Here is a 19,948-nt window from a genome sequence, read left to right on the forward strand (position 1 = left end):
TCCATCTCCTGCCCCTGCTGCATTGGATGCAGCCTAGGCTGCCTCTGGCCTTTGGGCTGCAGGTGCACAGCTCTGCTTTCCTCAAGTGCTGCACTGGGAGATTATTTTCAACTGTTCACCTACCAGGCCTTCCATGCCTTGCACAGGGTCACAGCTTTCCAGGTAAGCTCTTCTCTCCCACAAACACCAGCAGCACTCTCTGCTTCTACAAACACATCTCACCACAGTGAATACCAAGGTCTGCTTTGACCCTGCCAGCTGGTCTGAACTGTGCTGCCTCAGCAGCTTCCCTCTGTGGCAGACACTGCTCCAGAAGTGTCCTCTTCACTGTGCACTACCAGTTTTGTTCTTCACATTATTTACAAAGGGAAATCTGCACACAGCTAAGAGCAGAGAGAGGAGCACAGCTTCCACCATCAACATTTCAACAACTCAAGGGATGGTAAATTAATGAACTGCTAATAAGTGGAGTCATGGCTCTGCTGATAAATAGTTTAATGGAAAAAGAGATCTTCATCTTTTCCTCCTCCCACTTTTCACTATGTAAATAAATAATCCTCTTGCTTAAGTGGTGAGGAGCTAGCAATTCTTCTGGTTAAACTGAGCACAGTTCTGCCAAGTTCTGAGAACAGAAAAACCTGGATGCTTGCTCCTCAAAGCAGCTACACAACATCTCAAGTTCAGTGGCTGCACAGCTTCTCAGCAGAAGGTTGTAACTCAGACAAAGAGACTATGGCAGGCACATGGGATCTTAGCACGGGTTGGGTTGGAAGGGACCTCCAAAGGTCGTCCAGTCCAACCCCCCTGCACTCAGCAGGGACATCCTCCACTACAGCAGCTTGCTCAGAGCCTTCTCCAGCCTCACCTTGAAGATCTCCAGGCATGGGGCCTCAACCACCTCCCTGGGCAACCTGTTGCAGTGTTCCAGCACCCTCATGGTGCAGAACCTGTTCCTCACATCCAATCTAAATCTGCTCTGCTCTCATTTCAAACCATTGCTCCTCATCCTGTCCCTGCAGGCCTTTGCAAACAGTCCCTCTGCAGCCTTCTTGTAGCCCCCTTCAGGTACTGGCAGGCTGCTGTTAGGTCTGCCTGGAGCCTTCTCTTCTGCAGGCTGAACACCCCCAGCTCCCTCACTTAGCCTGCTCTCATAGCAGAGGTTCTCCAGCCACCTGAACATCTTTGTGGCCTCCTCTGGACTCACTCCATTAGGTCCATGTCCTTCCTGTGCTGAGGGCTCCAGATATAGATAGAGGGCACTGCAAGACAGAGCTCTTGAAGGGTTCTTGAAAGACTGCAGGCATCTTTGGCTGTTGTTGTTCAGATTGACCAAGTATACTGGGCCTGAACTTTTTAGTTGTGTCCTTTTCAAGGACTAATTCAAAGAAGAACCCTATTAAATCTGCATGGGGCATATCAAGTTGTGACTTATTTAATCAGAGAAGGGATTAAGTTCAAGGTAGGGAAAGCAAAGGGAAGGATTCTACTCCCAATTAAATCAATGGCAAACTATCTTCCAGCTTCAGTAGGGGAAGATCAGAGGTGAAAGGGATCCATTTGCTGAGCCAAGCTCACATTTCAGCCATGGAAAGAGGGACTTTGTGGAAGCTGTATGCAATGACTGCTCTCTAAACTTCAACAACATACCAAAATATTGCCATGTTTGATTCCATTCCCTCAAAATCAATATTTAAGAAAAGGCAACAACCATTAAAAAAAGCCCAAAAACCTAACCAAGCAAACTGCAGGCCATGGCAGAACAGGTCACATTCAAAAGATCTAGGGTGTGAGTCAGAAAGATGAGACACAAGGCAAGAAGAGCTTCAGGCAGAGAAGGTTGTTGGATGCTCTAATCAGACATGATTGTGTCTTAAAGAAGTTCCTGAAATATGCTGAGGAAGCTGCATTTCATCCTATCTCAAGAGGAAAAAAAAAACAGCAAGGAATTTGCTAAACAGAGTCACTGAACAGTTGTGGCTGGAAGAGACCTCTGGAGGTCCAGTTTGAGTCTCTCTAAAGATGGAGATTTCACAAATAGAAAAAGATTTCACAACCCTTCTGGGCAACCAGTTTCCATCTTTGACCACTGATGCTGTAAAGAATTGTTCAGGGGAGACCTCATTGCTGTCTACAACTACCTGAAAGGAGGTTGTAGACAGGAGGGTTTGGCCTCTTCTCCCAGGCAACCAGCACCAGAACAAGAGGACACAGCCTCAAGCTATGCCAGGGGAAGTTTAGGCTGGAGGTGAGGAGAAAGTTCTTCACAGAAAGAGTGATCTGCTCTTGGAATGTGCTGCCCAGGGAGGTGGTGGAGTCACTGTCCCTGGAGGTGTTCAAAGAGGGATTGGATGTGGCACTTGGAGCCATGGTGGGGCTGGGTGATAGGTTGGACTTGATGATCTCTGAGGGCTTTTCCAACCTTGTTGATTCTATGATTCTATGTCTCCTTTTCTTGATTTGAAACTCTCCTTGTTGCAACTCATTTCAGTTGCTTCCTATTCTTCCACTGTGCACCTAAGAGCCTGGCTTAGTCTTCACTATAGGTTCACTAAGCAACTGGAAAATGAGGCACAGGACACATTGAAGAAGGCAGCATATCTTATCTGGAGCAAGCAAATAGAGATAAGGAACCAGCAAGTTGAAATGCCTAAAGCATAATTCTGAGTTTGAAGGGATTCAAGTTCCCTTCCCCATCTGAAATACCTTTGTTGCTTGACCCTGCTGCAAGTCACAGAATCCCTCTGGCTGCGCTGATGTTAATGATAAATAAAATGGAACCAAGGCAGGAGGCTGAGTGCTGCCCTGTGATCAGCTGCACCCTTCAGATATCAGAGCATTTAAAACCTGCCGTGGCTTTGACCTGGGCTAATTATCAATACTTGACTGTGCCTTGGGTAGAATGCAAGCTCTAGGCCATTCCCAAACTCCTTGGACCAAACCTGTGGCTGGGGATTAGAAGGAAAGCAGATGAAAAACGGGGATGTGACCTTCACCTCCAAGTTACATCTCAAGGTCTGAAAACCACCCTCTACCTTTATATTCAGCAGCACAGAAAGAGTCTTCATGACTCAGTTTCCCCTCCTGTACAACTAACAGAAAGCCACATAAAATCCAGAAGCACTCTAATAAAAGCCTGCAAAGCTTTGTTGTGTTATTTGTGTACCTGTGGGAGAAACAAACCCTGCTAATTAAGTCAGAAAATAAATCCTTAGACCTGGATACCACAACTTCAGGTTAAAACTGTGCCATGGACATAGCCAACAACTGAAAGGCCTTTGTACACCACAGCCTCTGGTGCAATGGCTGCTACTCCACCTTGGGAATGAAGGGAGTGAGCACATCATAGCTGCTGAAGCAAAGCACTTGGAAATGGAGTTCATAGAGTCATAGAATGGTCTGGGTTGGAAGGGACCTCTAAAGGTCATCCAGTCCAACCCCCCTGCACTCAGCAGGGACATCCTCCACTAGAGCAGCTGGCTCAGAGCCTTCTCCAGCCTCACCTTGAAGATCTCCAGGCATGGGGCCTCAACCATCTCCCTGGGCAACCTGCTCCACTGTTCCAGCACCCTCATGGTGCAGAACTTGTTCCTCACATCCAATCTAAGTCTGCTCTGCTCTCATTTCAAACCATTGCCCCTCGTCCTGTCCCTGCAGGCCTTTGGAGGCAGTCCCTCTGCAACCTTCTTGTAGCTCCCTTCAGGTATTGGAAGGTCATTATTAGGTCTGCCTGGAGCCTTCTCTTCTCCAGGCTGAGTTCCCACCTACTGAAAGACGTGGAGAAGCTCTGTGTTGTCTGTGGAGCTGTAAGAGCACCAGGAGCTGTGTGAAAGCTGCTGTAGCACCGTCCCAAGGACAGCCAGGAACAGAGCAAATCTCTGCACAGCCTTGACACCACTGTTTCATTCAGAAAGAAGCCTTGGGGTTTTGGGATTTTTGCCAGGCACAGATGTTCCTCCTCCCACCTAGGTCAAGCATCAGCCACACATCACACAACACTGGGGAACTTCCTTGAGATGCAAAATCTTACCTCAGAAGAAAAATAAAGGTCTCTTACCAGGCAGCCTTACAGGTTTCCAGGGTGCAGAGTTTGGCACATAGGCATGTTTGCTGGCAGTCACTGTCAGCTGGCTGCCCAGCTTATACTGAAACTTGAGGAAGGCAGTACCATCTGCTCCTGAGGTCCCAGATGCAATGGAGATCTGGTTGGTAAAAATCTCAATGAAGGCTTCAGTTACTGGCTGGTGGGTGCTGGCATCGCTGACGTGGACCTTCAGCGTCACTTCTGCAACGACAAAGCACCGCAGCAGTTACCACTCAGAGAGCTCCTGCAGCAGGCAGCAGCTGCAATGTGCTGCCACACCAATGCCCACAGAGACAAGGGCCTCAGTGCTGGCCCCTGACACTTTGGTGCCAAGCACTGCCTCTTATCCCAGCCAGCAGCTCTCCAGCAACGCTGCAGATTCTGCCACAACCCAAACCGGGTCCCACATCACTGCCCTACTGCTAACTCCAGCTGTGGAGGCATCTTCATTCCACCTGTGATGACAGAATGGTAGGGGTTGGAAGGGACCTGCAGAGGTCATCAAGTCCAACCCCTCCTGCCAGAGCAGGGCACATAAAACACATCCAGATGAGGCTTCAAAGTCTCCAGAGAAGGAGACTCCACAACCTCTCTGGGCAACCTGCTCCAGAGCTTCAGCACCCTCACACAAAGAAGTTTCTGCTCATCTTGAGGTGGAACCTCCTGGAATCTAGCTTGTACCTCTTGTTCCTTGTCCTATTACTGGGCACCATCAAAAAGAGCCTGGCACTTTCATCCTGATACCTACCCCTCAGATCTTTACAGACACTGACTTGATGCAGCCTTGGGCAGCCTGATCTAGTTGGAGGTGTCCCTGCTGGCTGCAGGAGGGACCTTGGAGGGTCCCTTCCAACTCAATGCAATCAGTGAATGTGTGAACTCTCTGTGGTGTCCCTGCCTCTGCTCCAGCCAGCCTTCTCCACCAGCAGTGGGGACAGGGAGTGAGTGGCAGCAGGCTGCGATCCCTGTCACCCCTTCTCCCCAACAACTCTATGTGGCAAAGGAACAGAGGAAACCTGCTGTGGTGGAAGCCCAGGCAGAAAGTGGGCAATGGAACAGGCTGTGGGACAGAGCTACAACCCTGGTGGGACAGACTGCCTCAGGTGGCACAGAGCATCCATGGGGATGTGCAGCTCCACAGGCTCAGGCATGCTCAAAGCAAAGGATGACCAGGTGGGGTGCAGAGCACCAGCAGTGAGGAAGAGGAGAATGCCCCTCCTGTGTCTCCCTGTTCCCTGGCCCTTTCTCCAAAGGGACAGAAACATCACAGCCCCCACTGGTGCCTGTCAGCCCTGACACCACCGCATTACTTGTCTCCTACAGCTGGTGGGCCCGAGAAGTAAAGAGGTGCTGGTCAGGGCAGCCAGAAGACTCTTCCATCTCAGCCATGCAGGCAGGAGCCAGCACAATGGGCTGCACTTTCCTGGAGCAGGCTTTCCAGCCAGAGGGGCTTGTTTAAGTGCTTCCAGATGTGCAGCATTTACCCACTCCACAGCACTCCTCGGACTGAAGCAGGCATTGTGTCACCAGGCTTTTGTTACACCAAGTGGAGTGGCTTGTGCAAGACAGTCCCTCTGGAAGGCATTCCTCTACAGCTACATTATTGCCTGCTCCTCCAAGAGCTCCTCTGCCTCCTGCTCCACAGCAGCAGCTGTTGCCTTTCCTCAGAACTCTGACTTCAGTGCAATGTTGTGTTGAAAAGAGCCAGCAACAGCCCAGTGCTTCCACCCAGCCACTCCTTGGATCTGCTCATTCACAGCTGCCCTGTTTTCCTGAGTGAGCACCTCCTGCCCTCCCTTCTCCCCCATGCTCCCCTTCCTCTCCTTCTCACCCTCACCCTTTTGCAGACAACATCAAGCTGAGTGGTGTGGTTGATATAAGACTGAGGGCTGGGATGGGGCCATCCAGAGGGAGATGGACAGGCTGCAGAGGTGCCTGAGGAGAATCTCATGAGGTTCAATAAGGCAAACTGCAAGGCCCTGCACCTAGGTTGGGACAATCCTAGATATCAATCCAGGCTGGGGATAATGAGAGTGAGAGCAGCCCTGCAGAAAAGAACCTGCTGGAGTGGGTCTAGGGAAGGCCACAAAGATCATCAGGGCACCAAAGCACCTCTGCTATGGGGACAGGCTGAGGGAGTCGAGGTTGTTCAGCCTGGAGAGAAGGCTCCAGGAAGACCTTAGAGCTGCATCTCAGTATCTGAAGGGGACCTCCAGGAAGGCTGGGAAGGGACTGTTCAGAAAGGCTTGGAGTGACAGGATGAGGGGCAATGGTTTGAAACTGGAGCAGGGGAGATGTAGGTTGGACATCAGGAGAAAGTTCTGCACAGTGAGGGTGGTGAGACACTGGGACAGGTTGCTCAAAGATGTGGTAGAGGTCCCATCCCTGGAGACATTCAAGATCCTGGGCAGCCTGATCTAGCTGGAAGTGTCCCTGCTGACTGCAGAGGGGATGAACAAGAGGACCTTTGAAGGTCCTTTCCAACCTGATGCAATCTGTGATTCCTTGGAAGTTCTGCTCTTCTTGCCTGAAGCTCCTACCTCAGCTCACCCACTTCCCAAGGCAGTGGATGATACTTTGCAAACTCATTTTGGTGACAGGGGAACTCAGCCACTAAGCAGCAAGATGCTCCCAACTCCACCTGCTGCTCCTTTCTGCTCAGGAAAGGGAGCACCTCCTCTTCCTCCTCCTCCTCCTCCTCTAGAGCTAAACCAATGCACTGATCTCTACAGACCGGCAGTGCTTCTGACCTGTAACCTGTGCACCAGGAACTTCTTTTAGTGCAAGCCCTGTGCCAGCAAGACATAACACCACAAAGAACAGCAAAGAACTTCCCCAAATCTCTGCTGTGCACATCAGCAGTGCAATGGCAGCAGTGAGAATGCTGAGAAGCACATTCACTGCAACAGCAGAGAGGTTGTACAGGCTGTCAGGGTCTCACACAAAGATAGCAGCACCTCTCTCCTAGGGGCTTTTTGGTCAGGAAGGTATCAAGCTGTTTTAGAGGATCTTCTGTCTGAACCCCACAGCACAGAAATACAAATCTCAGGCAGCCCTGAACAAAAACCCCATTAGAGAAATTACTGATGAGTGCTTCACAGTTGGCAATGGAGGGTGCCAGGTTAGAAGGGGCAGCATCAAGTTTGTTCCAGCTATTAACCATCCTGGACTTGTGCCCAGCTTTGCATTTAGTGGTCAAAGAAAACAATGAATATTGAAAGCCAGCACCCATACACTCTGCTGTGCACGTACAAAATGCCTCCTCAGAAACCCTGTCTTGGCCACCAGGAAGCTGGGGGGGACCTTAGGGCAGCCACATGGACCAAAGGGCTTGCAGTGGACAGGATGAGGGGCAAGGGCTTTGAGCTGGAAGAGGGGAGATTGAGACTGGAGATGAGGAAGAAATTCTTGACAGTGAGGGTGGAGAGACACTGGAACAGGTTGCCCAGGGAAGTTGTGGACACCCCCTCCCTGGAGGTGTTCAAGGCCAGGTTGGATGAGGCCTTGAGCAAGCTGGGCTGGTGGGAGGTGTCCCTGCCCATGGCAGGGGTTGGAACTGGATGATCTTCAAGGTTCCTTCCAACCCAACCTATTCTGTGACTCCATGAATTTGTCTGCACAAACTGCACCTGTATTACAAACGTGAGGCCAGGAAGCAATGCCAGGTTTTATTTTCAAGATATGCAGGCACAACACCCTGCTCCAAAGCTCTCTTGTTCATGGTTCCCACTTGGAGCTGCCTCCAAGGACTGCTGAAGAACAGATGGGGTTAGGAGCAACAGGTCATGCATCAAAAGACAAAGCAAGGAACCAGGACAACCTGAGTATTGTGGTGGGCAATTCAGTAACACAGAATCACAGAATGGTTTGGGTTGGAAGGGACCTCCAAAGCTCATCCAGTCCAACCCCTCTGCACTCAGCAGGGACATCCTCCATCCATTACAGCAGCTTGCCTGGGCCACATCAAGTCTGATCTTGAAGATCTCCAGGCATGGGGCCTCAACCACTTTCCTGGGCATCCTGTTGCAGTGTTCCAGCACCCTCATGGTGCAGAACTTCTTCCTCACATCCAATCTAAATCTGCTCTGCTCTCATTTCAAACCATTGTCCCTTGTCCTGTCCCTGCAGCTCTTTGCAAACAGTCCCTCTGCAGCCTTCCTGTAGCCCCCTTCAGGTACTGTCAGGCTGCTGTTAGGTCTGCCTGGAGCCTTCTCTTCTGCAGGCTGAACAACCCCAGCTCCCTTGCTTAGCCTTTGCTAAAACAACCAGAGAGGAGGAACTGAGGAGCTCTGAGATATTAAATAGTAGTCAAGGAAGGTAGGAAAACAGAAGTATCAAATCTATTTAATCCTTTACAGACATCCAGCATTCTAGAACACAGACTAAAATTGATCAAGAAACAAAGACTGATCACATTTTCCTGTAGACACAAATCCAGACCTCTCTTCCCAAACAAGAGAGCTAACCCTGGCTATCTCCAGCAGGAAATTCCTGTAGCTATAGAAGGGCTTTTGTCTGCATCCTTCCTTCCCTGATAAGGAAGCAGGAGGGTTTCCCAAACCCTGCTTCCAAACAACTGACACAGGCCATCATGCAGTATGGGGGACTGTTGTCCTGAAAGGGAGCAGACTGCAACTGTTGTTGCAAACCCCAGTCCCTAGATGAGACAGCAAGCTTTTTTTTTTTTTCCCTCCTCTTTTTTTAATATTTATGCTTGGTTTTCTCTAATTCCTTTCCATGCATCATCACCCTCGACCTAAATGTGAAATGCCTGGGACTTGCTTAATTCAGGGCTTTCTCCCACGCAGTAACAGCTCCTTTCTCCTTATCTCATGCAGCAGTGAAGTGATGAACAGGAACCCTGCATTATCACAGCTATTTCCACAGCAACAGGATGATGATGAGCCTTCAACTGGAGAGAGACTGCTGAAGAAAACCTCCCCTCCGACACTGAGCGAGGAGAACAATCTAGAGACTACTATGAAAACTTAAAGCCATGCAGAAGCTTCAGAATTGTTAAGATACACTCAGGCACCTCTTGAACAACAGGAGGCCTGAAGAAGGGAAAACGAGAGCAGAGCAAGGACATCAAGAGATCCAAGACCAGCCTGAGCTCCAGTTCACAGGGACTTCCTAGAGCAGAGCTTTAGGTACACAGAGAAGCACTTAATTAGAAAAAGCTGCTCAGAAGACTCATTATTAGCTAAGGAACAGATTTGTTAAAGTACCTGGCAAACATTTCAGTCGGGGCACAGCAGATCCATTCTTCTAGAGCTTGACAGCCTCCCACGGCAAGGAGCTCACACAGGACTTGGAGAATGAAGTGGGGGACTCGGGGGAGGCAGGAACTGGAAGCACTACAGAAGATGAAGTGCTGAGGAGGAGCTGGGGTCGCTCTTCCACAGACCTGTGAGGCTGTCGTGCTTTCTGTTCAGTCTACAGGAAGGCTGGGGAGGGACATCAGGAGGAAGCTCTCCACAATGAGGGTGGTGAGACACTGGAATAGGCTGCCCAGGGATGTGGTTGAGGCCCTGTCCCTGGAGACATTCAAGGTCTGACTTGATGTGGCCCTGGGCAGCCTGATCTAGTTGGAGGTGTCCCTGCTGAGTGCAGGGGTTGGACAAGATGAGCTTTGAGGGCCCCTTCCCATTCGATGCAATCTGTGACTCTGAATTTCCCGGGGCTAAAGCAGAGGCACAGACATGCTGTCTGGCCCAGCAGAAAGCTGGTTTAGCCGTGGTGGGGTTAGGTTGACGGTTGGACTCGATGATCTTACAGAAACAGGTCTTCCAACAGGAACAATTCTGTGAAAGCCTCTGTCCCTGTCTGAAAGCACAGCTCACAAACATTGGGCTGTGCAGACATTAGGGAAACCCCACAAGGCTGCTGGTCCCAACACACAGTGGGGAGAGGGGGTCAGAGGGAAAGCAGCAAAGACAGGGATCCATCCCACAGAGAGCAAGGTTGCTCTGTGTGCACGCTCAATCCAGGAGAGTGTAAATCTCTGTTCCTATGGCTCCTGCTTTGTCCTTCTGCAATCACATCCTCCTTGTTTCCCAAATCAGGGCAAACCAAACCCACCAGTCACAGTGAAACAGCTGCTGAAGTGCAACTCCCTCCCAGTCTTCTGGTTATAACTTCATTGTCGGCTATATAAAACCCCAGCATCTCCAAGGATATAATTTGGGAAAGGGAAGTAAAAAAAGACCAAAAAAAAAAAAAAAAAAAGAGCCTTTACACATTAGCATTCAAATCCAGAATCCCATCTGTTTCCTTAATCTGATTTTTGAGATTTTACTAAATCTAAACTTTCTCTGAGCAATCCTTCTCGTGCCATCTGCTTTAGGAACCATGCTGCAGCACAAGTGACCTTAAGACAACCATTTCTACAGTCATGACTCTGCTCTTCACACTGCTGAGGGCCCCCAGCTTGGGAAGGGTTGCTTCAGCACTGGTATCATCAGTGCTGCCTTCTGTAACCAAACCCTGACAAGTGAAAAGCAATTTAAAAAGAAATACAAACAAATCAACAACAACAACAACAAAACCAAGAAAGCCCAAAGCCAGTGATTTTATATGGAAAGAAAAGTCCTAAGTGATGAGTGAGAGCAGACTGCCAGCTCTCAAACACTGAGCTAAACAGGCTGAGAGAGCTGGATCTGTTCAGTCTTGAGAAGAGAAGGGTTAGGGGAGACCTTATCACCATGGACCAGGACATAAACAGGAGCATGGAGACTCCCTTTTATCCCATGGGAGAGACAAGGGGTGGTGGGGACAAGTTACTGCTGGGGAGATTCCCATTGGACTGCAGAAGAAAATGCACAGTTGGACATTGGAATCATCTCCCAGGGGAAGCAGTGGAGTTCCCTGCACTGGGCAGTTTGCAGACTCAGCTTGGCAGGGTGCTGGGCCAGCTCAGCTCAGCTGCACTGTCACCTAGAAAGGTTGGAGCAGATGATCCCTGGGGTTCCTTCCAGCCTGGCACAAATTGGAAAGCAAAGATCCCAGCTGTCTCCGAGTGTCAGCCCTGAAGTGTGGTGCCTGTGCACATCCCCCTGTGCCAGGCGCTGCCCGCTGTCTCTGCTGCCACTTGGTAATGGGCTGGCACAGGCAGCCCTCCCCACTTATCTTTTCCTCTGGAGGTCCCCCATGCACAGACAATGTCAGGATATTACCAACGCAAGAGATATGTAAATTATCTAAGTTTTGATTAGAGAAAGCAAACTTCCTGCTCCTTCAAAACATGCCATGGCTGAGCTGTATTTAACAGTGCATCCTCTGCTCTGAGCCTGCTGGCAGCACACCCTGCTCTGCAGCAGCCTTTCTGCCTCCTAACCTTTCGCCCATCTGTGAGGTCACCTCCAGCCAAACAATGGGATCTGCATTTATCTGAAGGAAAACGCTTTCCTAGAACAAGGACTGTTCCCAGCCCCCAGACAGAGAGGCCAAGTCCCTCCCTTCCAGCTCACCCTCTCTTTCCAGTGTGCTGCAGCAAGCAGGCTCTGACATCCATGCTTCAGAAGAGCAGCCAAGTTCAGACACAGAGAAAGGCCATGGGTACATGAAACCCCACCAGACCTGTTCTCCAGACCCTTCCCCAGCTTCATTGCCCTTCCCTGGACACGAGTCCCATGCTGATGCTCCATCAATGCAGCTCATTCCCCTCATCTGAGCAGACAAGCAGGATCCAGGCTGATAGAGGCACTGGAGGCTCTTTTTCATAGAATCAGAATTGTCAGGGTTGGAAGGGACCTCAAGGATCATCCAGTTCCAACTCCCCTGCCATGGGCATGGACACTTTCTATTAGATCAGGTTGCCCAGAGCCACATCCAGCTTGGCCTTAAAAACTTCTTTTTGCCCTTCTCTGCAGCACAGTTGACTCATCTGCATTTCTCATCTAACATTGCTTGCCACTGCGAGTGCCTCAGGCACTGCTGCCACTGCAGCTCCTTCCTCTAGTGCACAAGAATTTAATTTCCAGGTGACTGAAAGGGTTTATCTCAACTGAAATAATTAGGCTCAATTCTCAATATGAAAGTAAAGCAGAGCTAGCTGATAGGGAGGTCAGAGAGGTGCCCTTCTTGCCTTTGCAGCTTTAAAAATCTATTTAATGCAGCACCTGGAAACTAAAAGTATAAATACATTCTTGCATCTCCAAATGCACGGGGCTTTTTATTAAAGGCATGGGAGGAACCCTGGTGTAAGAAGCAGAGCAGTTTCTGCCACACAGCCATGGGCTCAGGGGCAGGGAAAGGCTAATAAAATAAAGACATTAATCACACAGCTGCCCAGCGTTTACAGCAGGATTTGCATATCCTGACCTGCTGGAGCCTAGAGCACTGCCACCAAAATTAATTTCTCGGGGGAGAGAAAAGAAAAAAAAAAAAAGTAGGAATTTGCTTTAATTAAAAAAAAAACCAACAACAAAACCCCAGTGAGAGCTCTCTGCATAATGCCCAGATGAGGCTCTGATACCCCATTGTTAAGTGATTAAAGAAGCATTTATAATTAACTTGAAACTCACAGGGCTCTGCAACTCATGAATAGCAATAGTTGCACTAACAGGTCTGCCTTTGATCTCTGCGGGAACTGTGCATGACACAAACTCGTTTCAGCTCCAAACCTTGTCTTTTAGACGTGGAACATAAAGATACTGTCGTGGAGAGCAGCTGAAGTCGAGTTTCAAAGCCTGGGCTTGCCACACATAATGCAGCCTTTACGAAGTGATCCCTGCCTAGAATCCTCTTGTTTTCCCTAATAGAGCCCTTTTGAAACTCTGTTTGCAGATCAATAAGGAATGAAAAGTTAATGCACTGATTATTTTTCAGCTGCTGAGCTGAGAGCTCTGCCGTGACTCAGCCCAGATCTCATCTGAGCTGGCAGCAGCAGCTCTGAGGATGAAACCATGCTGAGCTCAGCCTCAACTTCATACCTGCTGCATCACCAGGCTGGGGAGGGCAGGCAGGGGAAGCTGGGGTTTGCTGAGCCAGCAGTGGATGTGCTGCATTCCTTCGGACGACTCTTCCCTAGCTCTGTCACTAGCAGCATGCAGCAGATGCAAGCAGAAATGCTGCAGGATGAGGCAAGCCCAGGTCTGTACAATGGGGCAGGGAGGAGACCACCTCTCTTTTTTCCCATTTATCATGGAGTCACAGAATGGTTTGGGTTGGAGAGGACCTCCAAGATCACCCAGTTCCAAGCCCTTGCATCCACAACCTCCCTGGGCAACCTGTTCCAGTGTCTCACCACCCTCACTGTCAGGAATTTTTCATTCCCAAGGAGCTTTAATTTGAAGTCCAGAGCCTGTGGTGAAAGCAAAACTAGCTGTCTCTGGAGGTGTGTATTTTTACTGGAGTAGTCTTTCCCTTCCCCACCCCCCCAGCAAGCCCCTGTAACAGTTCAAACAAACCCAACTCAAGTGCCTCTCCACATTCCCATTGCAGGCTGCAGTGCAGACCTCCACATCCACCTCAGAACTCCATTGCCATAAGCTGGCACAGGTACAGAGCAAAATTCTTGTGTCCAAACCTTACCCAGGCACTTGCACCTTCTCTTTTTTCAAGCTAAATAATCCATTTACATTCCCTTCATCCCAGCTGGCAGAGGAAAATGCAGCATGGGTGCAGCATGGCACCAAGCTGACCCCTCCAGCTTGAGCTCTGCAGGGTGAGTAGCTCAGAGACTCCATGGCAACACCAGGAGCATCCCTTCCCCTCTCAGCTCGGTGGCTGTGGACTCCTGCTCCTCGCCTCTGTGCTGCTCTGCTGTACCCATGCCTGTGTCAGCTCCATTTGCTAAGCCAGCACAGCAGCAGGCTGACAAGAGCAGTGGCTTGCTGCCAGCTTATCAGGTTGACCTGCTGAAGCAACACAGCCCCCAATGCCAAGAGCAGCAGAAGAGGCAGGTGTGGAAGAGGAGAGGCATGAATATGCTGGCCAAGAGCAACACTGGTACAGGAAAAGCAGGGAATGGGGACCACCCCTGCTGGTTCATGGGCAATTAGGTCAGCTCAGCTCTACCCAAGAGTGCTCCTCAGCTAACAGCACCCCTTGGAAGGCTGGCTGTCCCTCTCCTGGCTTAGACAAGCCTTAGGTCAGTGTATGAACAGTTGTGGTGGACCTTTATTCTGCACCAGGCTCAAAACCCATACTGAATCCCAAACTACTTCCTGACTGCAGCACCTCCACCACTGCAGTCATCCTGGCTCCATAAGGACTGGATGCTTGTGACAATGCCAGGGAGGGTTTGACTCTGGCACAGGCACCATGCAGGGTTTTTACAACCTCTGAACACCCAAGAATGTCCACAGTCACTGCTGGCATTTGTCTGAGAGCAGGGGCGAGCTGACTGCTGGCTCCTGCTGACCCTAAACCACCTGGTTTATTGACATCTCCACATGCCACCTGCTGGGACCTCTGGGTCCTCCTCACTACAGCACTGCAGTTAATGGCCCCTCTTGTCTGTACTGAAACTGTCTTATCCTCCAAAGGTACCTAATTGTATTTCCATGCTTTTGAGATGTTTCTGCTCAAAACACTGTTCCTAATTTCTCATTTGGAATAACTGGAAATGTTAACTGACCTAGGTCTTCTAGATACTCAAGGACCTTAAATAGGACCCACCACAGTTCCCCTCTGTGTAAAGCATCCCCAGCTTGACACACAGCCATTCATCACTATGTTTGTCCCTTCATTCAGCCTCAGTCACACAGAAAAAGCCTTCTCATCCAAGTCAATTAATTTTTCAATTAATGCTTTTGAAGCAGGCTGCCTCATTGTCTCCATCTCTGCTGTGATGGCTGTGTGCAGACAGAGCAGAACAACCAACTCAGCCACCAAAAACTGCTTCACTTTCAATTATCCTCACAGCCACGCTGATCTTAAGTCTTGGTGGGGGATTAATTTTAGGGCTGTTGAGTTTTCATAAGGAAAACAACAATTCTAAATCAGGCAAAAACGGTGAATTTCAAACACTTACTTTCTATTCCCCTGCATTAGAAGCCAGCTACATACACCAGGAGCAATTGGCTCTTCCACAAAGTCACAAGCAGAACTGGAAAGCACAGTTGGAGTCACTGCTGCAACATTCACAGAATAGTTTGACCTCCAGTCCAACCCCCCTGCACTTAGCAGGGACATCCTCCACTACAGCAGCTTGCTCAGAGCCTTCTCCAGCCTCATCTTGAGTATCTCCAGGCATGGGGCCTCAGCCACCTCCCTGGGCAACCTGTTGCAGTGTTCCAGGACCCTGCAGAACTTCTTCCTCACATCCAATCTAAATCTGCTCTGCTCTCATTTCAAACCATTCCCCTCGTCCTGTGCCTGCAGGCCTTTGCAAACAGTCCCTCTGCAGCCTTCTTGTAGCCCCCTTCAGGTACTGGCAGCTGCTGTTAGGTCTGCCTGGAGCCTTCTCTTCTTCAGCCTGTTTTGTATGGCTGTGCTCAATCAACAACCCCCCCACACAACATAGCACAGCTGATATTAAACACCAGAGGCTGCCACATAGAGTCTGAGAGGACAGGACTTGGGTAAATGCTTGTTTGTCCATCTGACAACAGAGAATCACTGGAGCAGGCTGCCCAGAGAGGTTGTGGAGTCTCTGTCTCTGGAGACTTTCCAAACCTGCCTGGATGTGTTCCTGTGTGACCTGCTCTAGGTGATCCTGCTTTGGTAAGGGGGTCCCTTCCAACCCCTACCATTCTGTGATTCTATCTTAGAGTCTGGAAGGGTCCTCCAGGGATCATCTGGTGCAGCCCCCCAGAAGGGTTATTGCTTAAACTCTGGCATGAACCCACCTCAGATATTTCTAGCTGTCAACATCACTCTGCTCAAGCTCTCTCCCACAGCACAGAATTCCTCAAATTCTTTCAGGTTTCCTCTTCTGTTTCTCACACTGCTGCTGCAAACACCCACCTGGTTAGAAGGCACCCAGAGGGCTGCTGGCATTTTCAGCCTGGCAAGAATGCCCACAGCCCCATGAAGAGGCGGAGGTGGGGAACTGAGCATTCCACTGGCACACTCTGCTTCCCTGGCACAGGCAGCAACATCAATAGTTTGCAGGCCACTTAGTCTGTGCATTAAGCAAGCATTTGGAAGTGTTACAGTGCTTAAAACAGCTGAGTGCCTGCAGAGTGCTCCACTGCCTACCTGCAGCGTTGAAAGGGGAAGGAGGGGGGAGGAATCTCTGAACAACCAAGTCACACCAGTGCTTAAGCTTATCTACAGGAGCTGTGGTAACAGGATGTGCTGGGGGAATCCACTGGGAAGCAAAGGGAAAAGCAGATACACAAACCAAACAACCAGCTTCTGAAAGGGCAAAATCTGCATTTTGTGTGCAGGGTGAATGGGTGCAGATGAAGGGTTTGTGGATTGTATCAACACAAGCAGGCTCAGAAATGTAGAATGGCTTGGGTTGGAAGGGACCTCCAAAGGTCATCTAGCCACCAAACTCCTTCCCACATTGTCCTCCAAGAAAAGTGTGTGATGGTACAGAATAATGGCACATGGAACCCAGGGAGAGCCAGGTGCCTGCAGGGGAGCAGATGTCTCCATCAACCTCCTTTTTCTTAGTTTTTACTACCAGAGATTGAGAAGGACTTGAAGTTTTGTGGTGACTACAGTGAAGCTCAGTGCTGAAGAGGAGCTTGCCTTCCTGGCAGGCATGTTCACAATGTCTCCTTTATTCAGAACTAGCTGAGAGAGCTGGCAGCAGGGTGAGTGGGCTGAGATGACAACCTCTTTGTGAGAGCAGGCAGGAATCTGGTGACGCACTAATCGCTGCCTGCAGCTTTTACTGCACAGCCCTCCTGTGCCTGTTTTGGAAGGCAGCTCTCACCCCGCTCTGCTGCCACAGCAACACAGGAACCATCACATGGGAGTGCTGAGAACACATTTCCTTCTCTTACTGAAACCAAGAGACCCAGCAGCACACAGGGAACCAAGAACCAATATTCTACTGCCTTGTAGGCTCATCACCAGGCTCAAGTCCCAATGGTCAGAGGCTCTTCTCCTTACTCAGCCATGAAACCAAGCACAGCCCTCTGCCCCCTCCCCAACATGAAACATCTACTCCACGGATTTCTATAAGCAGGCAAAAGGAAACAGCCATAGAATCATGAACTTCTAAGATCATCAAGTCCAACTGTAAACCCAACTACCATGACCGCTAAACTACATCCTACATGCTTCTTGAACATCTCCAGGGAGGGTGACTCCACCACCTTTCTGGGCAGCCTGTTTCAGGATGGAAAGTTTTCCTGATCTCCAACCTAAACCTCCCCTGGCACAACTGAAGCCCATTTCCATCCCAAAGCCAAGGCCATACTAGACAAGAAATACACTCTTGACCTTCCTTCTCCTTAGGCTGACTGCAGGATCGAGGAATTTACACAGCGCCTCCATGGAAAGCAAAGGCTGCTGGGGGGTTGAGTTGGCTTGGCAGAGAGATGATGCTGCCCCTTTTCACTTCAGAAAGAAGAAATGATAGAGGGTAAGGAGGAGGGCCATGGAGACCACCCAGACATCTAAAGATGGGACAGATTTGCAGGCTTTTGACAACTCTATGAGGACCCAGTGTTTGCATTATGAGCTTTCAGTCAATATCCTGACAGCCAGTGAAACACAACAGGTCACTGTGAAACAGGGAACAGGTCACTGAGATTCTGCAAGGCAGAAAATTCCACAGAGATCATCAGGGGCTGGAGCACCTCTGCTATGAGGACAGGCTGAGGGAACTGGAGAAGAGACAAGAAGGCTTCAGGCAGACCTAACAGCAGCCTGCCAGTACCTGAAGGGGGCTACAAGAAGGCTGCAGAGGGACTCTTTGCAAAGGCCTGCAGGGACAGGATGAGGAGCAATGGTTTGACATGAGAGCAGAGCAGATTTAGATTGGATGTGAGGAAGAAGTTCTGCACCATAAGGGTGGTAGAACACTGCAACAGGTTGCCCAGGCAGGTGGTTGAGGCCCCATGCCTGGAGATCTTCAAGATGAGGCTGGAGAAGGCTCTGAGCAAGCTGCTGTAGTGGAGGATGTCCCTGCTAAGTGCAGGGGGGATTGGAGTGGGTGACCTTTGGAGGTGCCTTCCATCTCAAACCATTCTAGGATTCTATGAGACTCAATAAGTGGGTGGTGTTTCCAAAGCAACAGTTTCCTCCTGAGAAGGTTCTTACTGCATCTGTGGTTAGAGGGAGGAGAAGGCAGCAGTTCACCACAGCAGGACATGCCCTACCAGCCCACTGCTGCACAACAAGTGCTTTGGTCATGCTCTGTGCCAAGGGCAGAGGAAAGCTTGGCCACCACAGGAATTCAGCCTGCTTTACAGCACACATCCTTCTACAGCTCACTGCTAGCAGGGACACTACCACCTTCCCTACCTTAACACCACATTTCTGTGCAGGAGGAGAGAATATTGGAGTCAGTTATTAAAGGAAACCATTAAATGGGAATTTATCATTTCCTTCAGTCTAGACAGGGTAGAACTGAAACATCTGAAACCTGGAGTATCACTTAATGGCCCTGCCTGTGTGCATTCTCTCAGCTAGGAGATGATTTGCCTAGAAAACACTGTGGGCTTTCTGCATCACACCCTTGCACGTGACATTTGCAGGAGAAGAATTGGCTCAGATGCTCGAAGGACAGTGAGGAGAAATGTCCTTGCAGTTCAATCATGAAACCACAGTTTGCACTTCACATGGGCTTTTTGCTGCAGGGCTAGAACACTTCAACATCTGACATTAATAGAGAGCTAAAGAGCTCCACCAGAAAGGCCCTCATCATGCTACAGTTTTAGCCAGACTTCAGTTCAGGACCATTCACTCTGGTGGGTGCTTACCTGCAAGTGGCAAGCAAAAATTTACTGAGGAAATGGCCTCAAGTTCCAACAGGGAAGGTTTAGGTTAGACATGACAAGAAACTTCTTGGGTGAAAGGGTTCTCAAACCCTAGAACAGATTGTCCAGAGAGGTGTCTGAATCCCTATCCCTGGAAGAGTTTCCAAGAGGCAGAGATGAGGCCTTGAAGACCATGGCTTAGCCCCAGCCTTAGTCAAGAGAATGATTGGACTGGATGATCTTAAAGGGCTTTTCCAACCAAAGTGATTCTAAGACTAGATTTGAGGACTGGAAGGTTCTCAGAACTGTAGCTCTAAATCAGGGTATTTATTCAGTCCCATACAAACACAACGTTGAACAACTGAGAGATGTCCCATCCCAGGATGGATCCATCCACATGGGGCAGCTGCTTGAATCCCACTGTCCATGCACAACATGACCTCAGTGTCACATCCTACAGAGACAGAACTCTGAGGATGCAACTCTGCCCCTGGTGAACCAGAAAGGACACCGAGTCAACCAGACACCACACACAGTGCTTTGCAGACAGTCCTGTTCAGTTACCCTCCAGGTCTGCTCAGGTTGTTTCCCATGGCCTCAGCTCCTCAGGGGCTCTGGAGGTTTTATCAACAGAAGAAAGCAACAGGATTGCTCAGTGCAGGGCTGCTACTCCCTGGCATTTGACCTGCCTTTTAGATCTTCTCTCTTTTTCTAACCTCTTTCTTTGCAGATCAGAAGTGCTGCAATTAGGAGATAAAGCTAAGGGTATAAAAATCCTGCACTGGAGACATAATGGGGGGTGTGGGGGTGTCTATCAGCTGGTTTAGGCTGCCAGAAGCATTCAGATGCAGCAGCTCCAGGGAAGGTCAACACTACTCACCACAGTCTGCTAATTTTGGTACTTCCCTTTGCAAACAATTCTGCCCATACTAGCTCCAAGCTGATATGGAAAAGCATTCCATGTACCTACAGGAAGATTTATGCAGAAAATTCCCATGGCATATGGAAAAACCATGGGTTTAGTCCAACTGCCTCTCCA

The 19,948-nt window shown here is 49.7% G+C and overlaps 1 protein-coding gene across 1 annotated transcript in view; it reads right to left on the minus strand.

The window, feature by feature from the left end:
• The window catches only part of FAM171A1 (family with sequence similarity 171 member A1), a 74,869-nt gene that overhangs the window by 32,490 nt on the left and 22,431 nt on the right, over positions 1-19,948 (minus strand). The window contains exon 2 of the mRNA XM_054384796.1: positions 4,055-4,282. Within this exon, the coding sequence (XP_054240771.1) occupies positions 4,055-4,282 (228 nt within the window). The remainder of the gene's footprint in view (positions 1-4,054; positions 4,283-19,948) is intronic.

The sequence above is a fragment of the Indicator indicator genome, chromosome 11 (assembly GCF_027791375.1).
Source record: "Indicator indicator isolate 239-I01 chromosome 11, UM_Iind_1.1, whole genome shotgun sequence".
Lineage (NCBI taxonomy): Eukaryota > Metazoa > Chordata > Aves > Piciformes > Indicatoridae > Indicator > Indicator indicator.